Source organism: Raphanus sativus, chromosome 6, assembly GCF_000801105.2.
Source record: "Raphanus sativus cultivar WK10039 chromosome 6, ASM80110v3, whole genome shotgun sequence".
Taxonomy (NCBI): Eukaryota; Viridiplantae; Streptophyta; class Magnoliopsida; order Brassicales; family Brassicaceae; genus Raphanus; species Raphanus sativus.
In genome coordinates this window covers 41803936-41818381 of record NC_079516.1, presented here as the reverse complement: position 1 = coordinate 41818381, position 14446 = coordinate 41803936, and the positions used below count along the sequence as shown (strand labels likewise).

General features: G+C 34.7%; 2 protein-coding genes across 2 annotated transcripts; both read right to left on the bottom strand.

Annotated features, from left to right (window-relative positions):
* Positions 1-1397: 1397 nt before the first annotated feature.
* On the bottom strand, positions 1398-4794 carry LOC108806760 (ALBINO3-like protein 3, mitochondrial). The gene is made up of 14 exons (XM_018578948.2): positions 4318-4794; positions 4117-4223; positions 3890-4017; positions 3700-3771; positions 3507-3608; positions 3360-3416; positions 3127-3192; positions 2892-2939; positions 2580-2759; positions 2430-2485; positions 2209-2326; positions 2034-2120; positions 1840-1949; positions 1398-1765 (listed from the first exon to the last, which is right to left on the bottom strand). Exons 1-14 carry the CDS (start codon positions 4590-4592, stop codon positions 1597-1599), a joined length of 1575 nt encoding a protein of 524 aa, XP_018434450.1. The 5' UTR covers positions 4593-4794; the 3' UTR covers positions 1398-1596.
* A 7816-nt stretch (positions 4795-12610) lies between these two features.
* LOC108809091 (uncharacterized) lies at positions 12611-13443 on the bottom strand. Its single transcript, XM_018581218.2, has one exon. It carries the CDS (start codon positions 13258-13260, stop codon positions 12700-12702), a length of 561 nt encoding a protein of 186 aa, XP_018436720.1. The 5' UTR covers positions 13261-13443; the 3' UTR covers positions 12611-12699.
* Positions 13444-14446: the final 1003 nt, after the last annotated feature.

Sequence of the window (14446 nt, the reverse complement as noted above, 5' to 3'; positions counted from 1 at the left end):
TAAGATGATATATAAGATAATCTCATGATTATATAGTGCTTTAAAATATATTTTTTGTTCACTAACTTTGAGTGTTAATCATTTGATGTGGTAAACATTTGATCAAAATCATGTAAAATAAAAGATTTAGCAACTTAGGTTAATATTATTGAATTATCACTAAATCTCACGTTTCTAAAAATACAATACTAAAATTTTAGATTTTAAACAAATTGAGTTATTTATTATTTTAATAAATAATTTAATAAATGAAATACTCTAAAACTTATATAAATATAATATATATATATATGCATATATATATATATATATATATATATATATATATATATATATATATGTATGTAGCCCATGTGGGAAGCTTGTTTTCTTTTATTCTGTTAAAAATATATCTGTACATAGGGGTGGACACTTTACCCGATATCCGAAGCCGCACCCGAACCCGATCCAAAAAATCCGAACCGAAATAACAAAATACCCGAACGGGCATTGATTTAGGAGAGATTGGATATCCGAACCCGAACGGGTAATACCCGAACCCGAATGGATATCCGAAGATAACTGAACATATATATACTTACCCTTATATTTCTAGTTTTCATCTCTCATTTCATTTAAAATATTTATATTGATGTCACACATACTTTAAGATTATATAATATACTTATAATTACGGAGAAAAATAATTTGTTATTCACTTAAAATAAATATCAAACTTTTTGTTTCATGTATTAACAAAAGTTACATCCAAATTCTTAAAATAATAGCCAAATGAATGTCTACTTATTTTTGAAATTTACCTTCGAATCTATTAATAATTCAATCTATTAAAAAAAATCAATTAATCGAAAACTAAAATTTTAAATACAAGAACCTTAAAAATGAAAAATTTAATTTTTTTCAAAATCTAAATATTCGAACCCGACCCAAAATAACCGAACCCGAACTAAAAAATATCCGAACCCGATCCAAAGTTTTGAAATACCCGAATGGGTATTAAACTCTTATACTGAAATATCCGAAAATCCGAAATACCAATCCGAACCCGAGCAATGTGTTATTAGTAAAAAATTGGCAGAATCGAATATCTAGATTTTTAAGAGATATTTATGATTTGATCTGTTTTTGTCTAAATAATTAATTATCTGTTTTTCATCTAAATAATTAATTATCTAGATTTTTTAAATTTATTTTGGGTCAAAATAAAAAAATAAAAATCTAAATTTCCATAATTAGATAACTTTAGATATTAAGATGAAACAGATCAGATATACCTCTAAAAAGTGAATATTCAATTAAAGACGGATCGTCTAGCATACAGTACAAAAAAACAATCGTATTTTATTGTCCATATGGATGTAACATCCGGTTTGGTTTACAAAATCTATATGAGTCGGTTTTGTTGAATGAGAAAAAAAAATATATTTAATTTGTGCTAAAAAACACATTATTCGTGTAGACTTATTTTAACAGAATAAAAGAAAACAAGCTTCCCACATCCAGAAAAGCGAATACGATAAGTAAACAGAAAAATCAATTTGAAAAATGGTTAATCCGCTCAAAAGATCAGCAAGAAACAAAATAAAAGAGAGAGAGTTATAAAGGTTTGTGTGTAGTAGAGTTAGATGAACTGGAACCGGCAATGGGAATGCTATCATCCTCTTCTTCGCATTGTTTCAACAATTCTTGGAACGATGGATCATAAGCCACCACTCTTCTCAAGCACTTTGCTGCTTCCTCTCTCCTTCCTTCGTTGAAAATAGCACTGCGTACCCACAAAGCTATTAAACAGAAAGAGTTCTGTGTCGAAAAATAGTTTTCTTTTTCTTTTCTTTTTACCTTGAGTATAGGACCAATGCGTCTAAGTAATGAGCTTTGCTCTTGGGATCATCAGGCTCTTCCATGTTCGCTACTCTCTCAAGGTGTGTAATTCCCTCTGATGTCTTCCCCTGAAGCCATGAGTGTTCTCTTCATATCAACGTATATATACAACCAAAGATAGACGAAAAGCAAGAGGCTAGTGAATGATGTACCTGGCGTATATTGGAGACACCTGCCCATTGTGATGCAACAATCAAAAGATCGACTTCTTCAACTTCTGTTGGACAGGCATCAATAAGCTGAGAACACAACAGAGTTACCTCAGATTAATACATTTTTCTTATAAAATGTATGTAAGAATGAGATCAAAGAGCATCAATATCAAACCTTTGAAGCAGCCCGCTCTAAGTATTTTGCAGCTTCAGCAAACTGCTCTTTCTGATATAAAGCCTGACCAAGAATAACCATAGCTTGAAGATACTCAGGATCTTTTTCTAATGCCAATCTGAAAAAGAAACACACACACACACACACACACACACAAACAAATAAGTCTCCCAAGGAAACCACAACAAAGCCCCACAAGAAATCAGCATTATTATACTTACCTTAATAGAGGAATTGATTTTTCCTTTTGCCCTCCAGATAAGTATTTGGCAGAAAGCTGTAGTGCAAAAGATGTTAACAATAGGAAAAAAAAGATGTGGAAGGCTTGATTTATTATTAGAACATCCCAATCCATGACATTTTTGACTTACCGCAACCAGCTCCTTAGGGGTTAAATCATGCCCCGAGATCAACCCTCCTTTCGAGGATGAATCAGTGAGTTTCGCTTCTTCTATATTTGTTAACATAGGGTTTCCAGCCTTTTTCTGGACAGTGTCATCTCCTTGTAAACCCAACTTAGCACTTACAACAGGATGTTTGATGATTGATTGCTGCAAAGCCAATACACTAAATGAGAGATTCAAAGGGTAACTAAATAATGTCAATGGGAAAGTAGAGGTGAATGATAAATCTTACAATCAGACTGATTTAGTAGATCTTGGAATGGAATCATTAGAACAAACCTGAGCTATGCTGAACGATAAATTGGTAGACCAGTAAAGCAGACTTCCCTGAGAAGTAATTGTGAAACAAAATAAGAAGAAATACAGTTAGAAAGAATGGAGTGAAAAGGGTTCGAGGGAGTAGTAAGAACTGGAACAGTAGCTATTAAACAAAACTGACCACGACGCTAAAGTTAAAAATGGAAACTACATATGACAGAAAGATCAATATATATATATATATATATATATATACCTGAGGCATTTGGAAAGCAAGGAAGTAAAGAGCAAACGTCAAAAAGTTCAAAAATATCTTGTAAGTCTGCAGAAGAAAAACAGAAACACCAAACCAATGGTCAAGTAGCAATTGGTATTTAACTTGGTGCCAGGACAGTTAACTTCTCCGACCACAAAGTTCACCAAAAAATGTATATGTTCATAGTACATCATTCCTATTATTAAATTGCATAACAGAGGAGTAGAACTCACTTTAGCTAATTCCGCAAATTTATCAACTTTGTGAACTGAAGAAGCTGAAAAAGCGATCTGCAAGATAAAAAATGTATATAGATTTCAAAACAAGCTATATAGTTAATAAAAAGGGTTAACATGATTGAACAAGAGTAAATAAAATACCCGAGTGTTTGTGTAATGCAAAGCAGCAATCAAAAAGGGGAAAATTGGACCGTAAAGACCGTTGGGGATTTCAGTCAAATTCTGGAACCATAAAGTCCCACCCTGCAATGGAAGCAATGAAACAAAAACGGCATCATAAGATCTGATCAAAATGACGACAGAAAGACAACAGTCCAAGAATTAAACAAAATACCGTATCAAAGCCAGGATGATGATCAAGTGACATTCTTCTAATGCTAGTTATCCACATGAAGAAACAAGAGATCTGCATGGAACAAGAAGGAGGATAACTTAAATTTCCACCTCAAAGAATAGTACTATTTACATCCATCCACATGGGAGAGAGAGGAGAGATTTAAGGAGGCATCATCATCATTCATCACCTGGATGGAGAAATAAGCAGGAATCCAAAAGAAGGAAGGGCAGCCGAGAGCTTTTCTTTCGTTTCGAAAGAGCATCAACTGTTCCACAACACTCCTTCCTGAACCCTTTGGAGGCCAAAAAGGCGGTACTAGAAAACCACTAATCAAAACTCTCTTAGCAAAACTAATCAAAAAGGAGAAAGAGAAAGAGAAAGAGAGGAGAGAGGGGGGAGAAAACAAACGCTCACACTTGGGTAAGAATTGTGAAATGGTTTTTGTCTGCTTGCGCTGCAAAATCAAGACAGGAAGCAAAGCCGTTCTGAAAGCCACCGTAGACGAAGCAATCACGACCCACCTGCCAATTTCATCTCTGAGTGAAATTCACTCAGACACAAAACAAAATAAAACAAAACAAAACAAGTGCTCTGTTGAAGGCTATGTGTCATTACCAGGGCAACCCAGTGAGGTCATGGTATGAATCAAGCAACGAGATCACATGTCTGGTCAACGAATCATGGCTAGCTCCGATCATATCCTGGCCCAAATCTAATCCACCACCACCGCCTAGGACAGTTTGAGAGTCCAGGTCCGTGGGGGTGGAAAACAGCCGCGATTGGGGAAGAACAAGCGCGGTCGACGGTGCGGAGACATGGTGAGGAGAGAGGGAGGAACAGGAGTGGCGCGAACGGCTGAGGTGAGAGAGTAAAACCCTACGGAATGCCATTTTAGATGTGATTTGGTTATGAGAAAGTTTGGTCCGTTTACCGGCTATTTTGGGTGTGGGTGTCGTGTGATTCTGCTGCTGCAATTAGTGAATAAGGGTGAGGATCCGAAGATTTTTGTGAAATTATTCTGCTTTTCCTCGATCAATTTGTATAGACTGTACCAGACTTGCTGATCAGAGTCGGTTCTTCGATATATGTGAAAATTTACAATACCAAAGAATGTATCAAATGAAAATTTCAGTTGATTTATATTAAATGATAAATTCACTATTATTAGAGCATAAATTTAAAAGACTCAGTTAAATTCTATTGTTATTGAATTTAATATTTCATAAAGTATTATAAAATCTATTATTATTGAAAGTATTTTAAATTGTGGAGTTTTAAAATTTTCGAATAATTTTAGATGTTTGGATGAATTTTTTTAATCTACATTATTAAAACTAAAATATTTTGGGAATTATCTAGAAATATGGATAACAGTATAAAAATATAATATTGTTTGAAAATATGGATAGCAATATATTAAAAAATAATATATTAATATTGTTAAAAAAATTAGAAATACATTATATTATAAAAAATTTATATGAACGATATTTAGAATATACGAAAATAATCTAATCTGTTGTGAAAACTCTGTTTTATTATTGAATCAAAGTGTTCCTTATATAGGAAATACATGGCGACATGGGCCTAAATACAATGAGCCATAAACGGGCCAAGATTACAAGTAAATATCTAATGGGCTGGACATCCATAAACATAATATTCATAACATAATCTAATTAGATACAATGTTTAAAATAATCATAAAACAAAATTTAAAATTTGTATAGGAAATACATGGTCATGATCCATGTCATCTTCACCATCTCGGTAAGCCATGTTGGCTTCCCGATTTTTCTTCAAACTCTCTATGTAAAGCTCATACAAGTGCTTTGGAGTTTGGCAATTATTTGCCCAGTGATTACCCATACCACATTTGTGACACAAATAAGATTTTATTTAAGGTTTAAAAGACACACTTCGACCTCGACCTCGACCACAGCTAAAACTGGGTGTGGTACTACGGCCTCGTCCTCGCCCATGTGTCTTAAATGTGTCACGACCTCGTCCATAACCTTTCCCACGGCTAGGGCCGGAATGGTTGTTGTGCTGGACGAGATTACTTTCTTTCTTAGGCTCCAAAGTCAGCCTAGAAATGTCGGGTAATGATTTTGTACCGGGAGGTCTCATCTCACTGTTTCTCATTAATAACTCATTATTGGTCTCAGCCAATAGTAAACAGGAGATCAAATCAGTATAGGTGGTGAAACCTCTTTCTCTATACTGCTGTTGCAGTAACACATTAGAGAAAGTCTTGTTCAGTTACTTCTTCACCACATTGTTTCAACATTGAAACTATCTTAAACAGAACCGAGTTGTATTCATCCACATACTTATAGTATTGAAATCTCAGGTTCTTCCACTCAAATTTTATCCTTTGGTAATAGCACCGTTTTATGGTGATCATATGTCCGCTGTAAGGCGGTCCAAAGTTCTAGTGGATTTTCTTTACTGGGATACTGATTTCTTTAGACTCTCATTTAGATGGTGGCTAATAACTAATATTGCCATGTATCAATCTTTCTCGTTTGGCAATATCGCCTTATGTGATTCATTCACCAAGTCCTTTTGACTTTAGGATAACCTCGGTATCCAGTGCACATTTTAAATGATTATCTCTTTAGAGATTTAGGACAGCATAATCCAAGTTGATTTTCGACATCTCATATTATATATCACTCAATCTTTATAAGAAAATCAATCATATAAATCGTGTGATCAAGCAAACAATCGAGTTAATGATTTCCTAATAAACAAGTCACACGGCTTAGATATATGTCTAAAATATAAAGTTTTTCCTTTCATAGAACGTTTCTGAAAATATAAATTTTCTGAAAATAGAAAGTTTCCTTTTATAGTAAGTTTCTAAAAATAGAAAGTTTCCTTGTATAGTAAGTTTCTAAAAATAGAAAGTTTCCTTTTATAGTAAGTTTCAGAAAATAGGAAGTTTCATTTTCTAGAAATATTCTGAAAATATAAAGTTTTTTTTTTTTTTTTTTTATAGTAAGTTTCTAGGGTTTATAATAAATCGATCATAATTATGTTTATGATCGACCAAAACACCTAGTGTTTTGGTTTTAATTGATTTAATCAATCTCTTATTGAATAAGGAATATTTGTGCTTCTAACAACCTAATGACCGTTTGATCTAGCAACTTAATGGGAGAACTAAACCAAATCCTAATTCCTCAAATTTATTTAGGGATTCAATTGTCCTAGGTTTTTTAGGTTCATCAAATTTTAATGTTCAATCCTTTAACAAACAACCAAATTCGTTTTGATATGGTTCCAAAGGGTGTTTCAGATTTTATTTACCTTTAGATTGGAGAGAATCTGAAACTGGACCACCTAGAGAGAGGAGAGGAAAACCGCGAACGGCTTGAACATCTATCGCGAGCAAGGAACGGGCTGATCGGATCGTCCGGAACCTCTACCGGCTGTTGGATGAACTGTCGGATCGTCTGGTGGCTTATCGGGTGCTGATCAATTCGTCGGATGGTCAGTATGTGTGCTGGTCGGATGAGAATGGAAAAACAGCTAGGATTTCCTTTAGTAAAAAGGAAATTGTCAACGCGGATTGAAACGGAGGTGGAGAACGCGTCTGAAGTCGGATTGAGACGAGGTTTGCGGAGCTGGATTCTTCTCGTCGAGAGCTTCAATTTGATATATGGAACGTCGGCTAACTCCTTATGGTTTGAAAGATACGTCGATTTGAAGTTGCGTCCGAATTAGGATTTTGAATCAAGTTGACGGCGGTTCTTGTAATAGCTCGTGAGAACGCGTCCGGTATCGGATTGCGATGAGGTCGACGGCGTTGGATTCGTCTCGTCGAGATCTTGAATTTGATAGGTGGCTCGTCGTCTGGATCCGTCGGGTTGAGGAGATACGGTGTTTTGAAGTTTTGTCTGATTTCTAGGGTTTATGGTGGTTGCTGGGAAAAGGGGTTTCGAAATTCATTCAGGGTTTGTCAGAGCTCTCGTGCTGATAACGTGTTGTGAAAACTCTGTTTTATTATTGAATCAAAGTGTTCCTTATATAGGAAATACATGGCGACATGGGCCTAAATACAATGGGCCATAAACGGGCCAAGATTACAAGTAAATATCTAATGGGCTGGACATCCATAAACATAATATTCATAACATAATCTAATTAGATACAATGTTTAAAATAATCATAAAACAAAATTTAAAATTTGTATACATATTTAAAATCAAAATAATAATTTAAATTTGATTTATATCAAAAATTGATTTTTACTAAAATATTTTCTAATACCCACTATAAAAATATTTTCAAAATATAAAAATACAATATAAAGTTCAATTTCAAACACCAACTTAAATTGTGATTTTTATATTTCACATTAAATTTTTAATATATAATATATGTGATTATTTATATGATGGTGCATATAAAATATTATAATTATATAAATACGATCAGTTATATGATGACATATATAATATAATAATGATAAAATAAATAGTAATATATTTTTTAACAAATATGACTCCTCATCCAATAACTAAAAGGGGAATTGCCAAAAATACCACTTTCAAGGTACCACTTTTCAATTATACACTAACCAACTATACCACCAGATTTTTAATAATCAAAATACCATTGTACCCCTAACTAATAAATCAATTCTCTATTCTCCCACTATCTCTTCTTCACCATGTCCGTCGAAATTTTCCGGTGAGCATTGTCGTCTTCTCGATCCATCAGCCCAGCTACCGGATACTTGATTACATCTCTGATTACTTGATCCTCTCGTCCGGATCGGTGATCGACTTCGGGAATCTGGAGCATCTCAAGGACTTGATCGCGAAGATGGGTTTCAGATCCCCGAACAGCTCAATCTGATCGAATTCACGATGGAGATCGCCGATTCGTTACGCAATTCAAACCGCGTAGACTCCTCTCGATATTTGCTATCATCGTCGTCATCGACCGAGAAGGAGAGGAAACGATGATGAAAAAGCAAGAGCTTTGCAGACTCTTCGACGTATCAGAGATCTTCGCTGCTAAGGAATATGCCTTGAAGAATGGACCGATAGTAAGCTTGTCTATATTTTAGTATTCTCACATTTTTGTATCACCTTTTTGTCGTCTGTCACATTATGTGAATTTGTTTTGACAATATCTAATGTAGCTCTCCCGTAGGACATTTGCATCGTAAGAGGAAAACTTTTTGATGTTTCATTCTCTAGTTAGAAGTTACAGTCACTTGGTTCCTCTTTGTGTACTAGGATTTGAGTTTAAATATCTGAATGTTGTTGGTCTTATGGGGAGACAAGCTCGTTCGTTGATTCATCATTTCTGTGTATACAGATTCTGGAAATGGACACGTACAGGTACCACAGTCACTCCATGTCTGACCTTAGGAGCACGTACCGCACAAGAGATGAGATATCTGGTTTATACGAGTTTATAAGATCTGATATATAGACTCTTATAAAGATATATAAATCCCTTATAATGGTTATTTATAAACTCTTATAAATGATATATTTGTTATACCAATTATGAACTTTAATAATATATTTAGAAAGCCTTATAGACTGCAGTTATAAACTCTTATAAAGTCGTATTAATTGTTTTATAAACCATTATAAATAATATTTTATTTCTTATAAAGCCTTATAAAGAAAATCGTAAAAGATATTATAAACATTTTGAGGATGAGATTGACGTTGGGAGAAAGAAAGTTATGATTTTTTTCAGTACAAAGATTGGAACAACAGAAGGTTTGCTAAAGTGAGTTGCTTTGAGATTCAAAATTCAAATAAATTGGAGATAATGATTGAATTCGATTTTTACATGTTTTACGAGAAGAAACTAAAGCAAGATACGAGAAGAACAAAATCTTGTAGGAGGCATGAACATGACCGAAGAAATCTTATGCCCGACCTGCTTTGCTCGCCAAGTTAACGACCAGATTGCTTTAATTAAAGCCTTTGTTGTCATCTCTAAAGAAAGCAAAAAAACTTCAGTTTGCTTGGGATATAAGCGCTCAGATCTGCAACTCTCAGCTGCTTCTCTCCACTGCCGCTGCTTCTAGACGTCCCTTGACGGTTCTTGACTCTGAACCCACTATCCACAACATGGCTGCCTTGCTTTACCAAGCTCAGCTGTTTTATTACGACAGCGCCACTATGATCATAAAGCTCAAGGCTACTATTCAGTCTTTGGAAAGGCAGATGAGTTATGTTACTTAGAAGAGTGCTAAGTAGGCTCAGATTGCTCGTGAGGAACTGCCCAAGAGTCTTTACTGTCTTGGTGTTCGTCTCAATTCTGAGTGGTTTCAAAACTCTGAGTTACATGGGAAGCTTGCGGAGAGAAGCTATGCTGTGGTTTCTAAGCTCACTGATAACAGTCTTTACCATTTTTGTGTATTTTCTGATAACATTATTCCTACTTCGGTTGTGGTTAACTCCACTGCTCTCAACTTCAAGGCCCCTGAGAAAGTCGTCTTTCATCTTGTCACTAACGAGATCAACTACGATGCGATGAAGTCATGGTTTGCTATGAACATGGACAACCTCAGAGGAGTCACTGTTGAAATGGTAGAAAGTTGGTTAATTTGATGATTTATAAACTTTTATAAATCTTGTAAATTAATTTTTAAACACTTATAAATAAACGTATAAAATCTTATAAATAGCTTATATGTTCTCGTAAATAGTTTTATAAACCCTTTTAAATAGTTTTATAAACCTTTATAAATAGTTATATAAATATTTATATGTGTTTTATAAATTTTATAGATGGTTTATACAAGGTTTTATAAGCTTTTATTAATTCATAAAACTAAAGAACACGTGCAGGCTTTGTAAAGAGATGATGATACGTGGCAGATTCTGAGGCACATGCGGGGACAGCAAGCAAGGATCCACCGCTTCATAAATTTTACATACCTTTATAAATTGTTTTATAATCTTTTTTAATGGTGTATAAAATTTATAAATTATTTTTATAAACCCTTATAAATCATTTACATACCCTTATAAACGCTTATAAATTATTATTCAAACCAATATAAGTTGTTTTATAAGACTTTCTAAGTGGTTATAGACTCTTTTAGTTGATTTATAAACCTATACAACTCTTACAATACTCCTTATAAATTGAATATAAACTTTTATTAATAGTATACATACCCTTTATAAATTATTTATAAACTTTCATAACTTTCTTATAAACATTTATAAATGGTTTATAGATTTTATAACTTGTTTTATATGCCTTTATAAATGGTTTATATACTCTTACAAATAATTTTACATATATAAATTGTTTTATAATGGCTTTCTAAATGGTTATAGATTCTTTTAGTTGATTTATAAATCTATACAACTCTTATATTACCCCTTATAAATGATTTTATAAATTCTTATAAATAATGATTTTATAAACCCTTATAAATGATTTTATAAACCCTTATAAATAAATTTAAATATTCTTATAAATTATTATATAAAATCTAGTTGTGCTTAAATTAGACTTTCCATTTGACCAAAATCTTATTTTATAATGTTACTATAACTAGTCTTTTATAAAACACTATTATTATAGATGGGACAATGAGGCCTTATACATTTATTAACAAACACCAATTGCGTTGCACATTGTAATACGCAAATATACATTTGTTCAAAAAAAAACAAAGAGGTTCACAACTTCAAATCTCAGGCTGCATTTTGTCGCACTCTTCACGGATCGACTGGAAGAGCATTGTCGAGAGGTAACGTTCCCCGAAGCTCGGGAACACAACCCTGGAACACAAAGATTCATCAACTCACACATCAAATTTTTAACAAACCTGAATCTGTTACTCACTTTTTTTACTCAAGAATAGCTACAAAACATTTCACTTGGTTTCCCACTTTGGGATATTAACATCTAAGCTCAAAGCGCTAGAGTTTAGTGAGGCAAAGAGTAGGTATCTAAAGGCCTTAAGTGACTAGACGTGTAAAGCAAATCAAACTGCAAAAGGAAATGAAAATTTGAAGTTAATAGTGGTCTAAACATGCGGAAATTTATAAAGACTTATAAATCGTTCTTCTTTATACATTGCAGGTAATAGACACTACTATCAATTGTTAAATCGTTCTTCTTTATAAAGACTTATAAATCGTTCTTCTTTATACACTGCAGGTAGTAAACACTACTATCAATTTCTAAATCGTTCTTCTTTATAAAGACTTATAAATCGATAAGTCGTACTTTTAACAATATCATGAAACCAGATTTTATAAGCGATTATAATTCTGTAAAAATGCAATGTTCACTATCCCGAAATCTAACCCGAATCATTCGAATGAAAACAAAATCAACAAGTTATAACAAGATATAGATATTTGAAACATACAAATTGTGAATCTGGAATCGACATTTTGGAGGAATGGCTCGGCGGAGATCTCGACGTGGGAGAGAGAATCCGGCGACGTGAGAGAGAGAGAGAGAGAGAGAGAGAGAGAGAGAGAGAGAGAGAGAGAGAGAGAGAGAGAGAGAATCCGGCAGCGTGAGAGAGAGAGAATCCGTCGATGATTGATATGGAGGCGATGGACGGAGGCTATGATATCATATAGAAGAGGGATGAAAGTGAAATACGATTTGACAGCGGCGTGAGAGAGAGAATCATTCGAAACGGAAGCAACGGAGGCGATGGATATTGATGACGGAAGCAACGGAGGCGATCGATATCGACGACGGAAGCAACAGAGGAGATGGATATTTACGGAGGTGATCGTATCAACGGAGAGAAAGTGTGAGATGGATTGTTGTAAATGTGAGGATAGCTGAGTCTTTTACACATTCACATATGTGATATTTTTGAAAAGGTAATTTGTTTGGTGGTATAGTTGATTAGTGGTAGTATGGAAAGTGTATTTGTGAAATTTCCCCTAACTAAAAACATTAGATTAAGTGATCAACTATGAAACAACATACATATTATCATTAAACTTAAACATAATAATTATCATTTTGTTAAGCAAGAAACAAATCCATCTGAGATGTATTCTCCTGACCAATAACATCGAGAAAGACCGGATCAACAGTAACAAAACTATCCACGTGCACCCTAAAACTATGGTCCCACCACAAAACCTTAGCCGCTCCTTCGATATCAAGCTTAGCCTCAAGCTTCATCTCCCTCTTCGCCACGTCAGCAAAAAACCTCCGCGCGTGTTGCGCAAGCTCCATCCCGTCGAGACGCGCCGGTAACCTGAGAAGCTGGCACGATCTCGCCGGCTGCGAGCCAGCTTTGACCTCGGCCGTGCCGAGGACCGTGCCGTCGTAGAGAATTGACATGGTCGTGGAGGAGTAATGGATGGCTGCGATGTTAGGGTTTGTGACGTGTACGGTGAGCATCAACTCGGCGTCGAGGACGGGGAGGTTGAGTTTGAGTGAGGTTAGGTCTATGGAGATAAGGTGGAAAGTTGGATCCTTTGGCTTGGCGCTGAGGAGAGAAGTTGCTGCTGCCGCTGATGCTGCTCCGATTAAGGCTGAGCTCCAGCTCCATTTTACCTTTTGGCCCATCAAACCCATCGATAGTTACAGTGTTTTTGACAAGGAACTCTTCAATAATTTCAATTTGCCTTTCAGTGTGAAGGATCTATCGCACAGACAAGAGCTAAAGACATAAACTTTGAAAATACTGAAGTAACCTTTGATATTTGCCTTGTTGTTGTGTATTGTATGGGTGTTTTTGTCACTAGTGGAATCTATCTATAGTTCTATACTATGAAGTTAAGTTCTCTCTCTCTTTTCACGCTGCCTATAGCAGACGGAGTTCTATTTTGTAACACAACTTCTCTTTATTCACCAAATATTATTTTCAAGATTTATGTTGCAATAGGCTTCCGAGATTGATTGTGAATTTCATTGGGTTAATCACTTAATTGTGAAAAGATTATTAAATAATATTGCAACGTTAAGATCTCTAACCACAAACTTAGGTAAAATCCAAAATATATATTAAATAACTTTTCATGTTATTTCATATATTTTAGCATCACAAAATTTTCCAATTCATGATTTAGTATTGTTTTTAATACTTATTTTGTCAACCAAACATATAAAATAATTTACATTATTGAGTCAAAACGTTTTCTTTTTATCCTCCGAAATGTGTATCACACATTATTTTCCATCTGTTTATGAACCAAAGCTACAACATTGCAACAATGAATCAACCTCCAATTTTTTTGAGATTACATTCTGGTCTTTCACAATGGATGACCGTTTCTCGGCTTCGAGGATCGTGTAATGGCAAACAGAATCGCCATCTCTGCTGAGCTACAACAGACACCGAGCTGGAAACTGAAGGACATATGCCTTTGTGATTACATTGTCATCAGCTACATCAGCATCCACACTGACTTCAACATCAGCATCTGGATTGACGTCCTCATCAGTGATTACGTCAAGAGAATCTATATTTTTTTGATTCCCTTCGTCTCAGCACATATCCTCCTAGTATTAGATTAACCGTAGGTATCAACCGGGGCTTCTAGTTCAGTTGGTAAAGGGTTCATAGCTGTGAGTTCTGTCATATGGGGGTTCGAATCCCGGCCAATGAAGAATTAACATTTTGGCATCGCCAAGGATAGAGAACCGACATGTATCAACACATGACTAGTCTTGACCACTTTTGTGAAACCATGATATCTCTGTATAATTAAAAAAAATAACTCTAAATATCCAAATTAGTTATGTCCGTTATAGCAGTCTG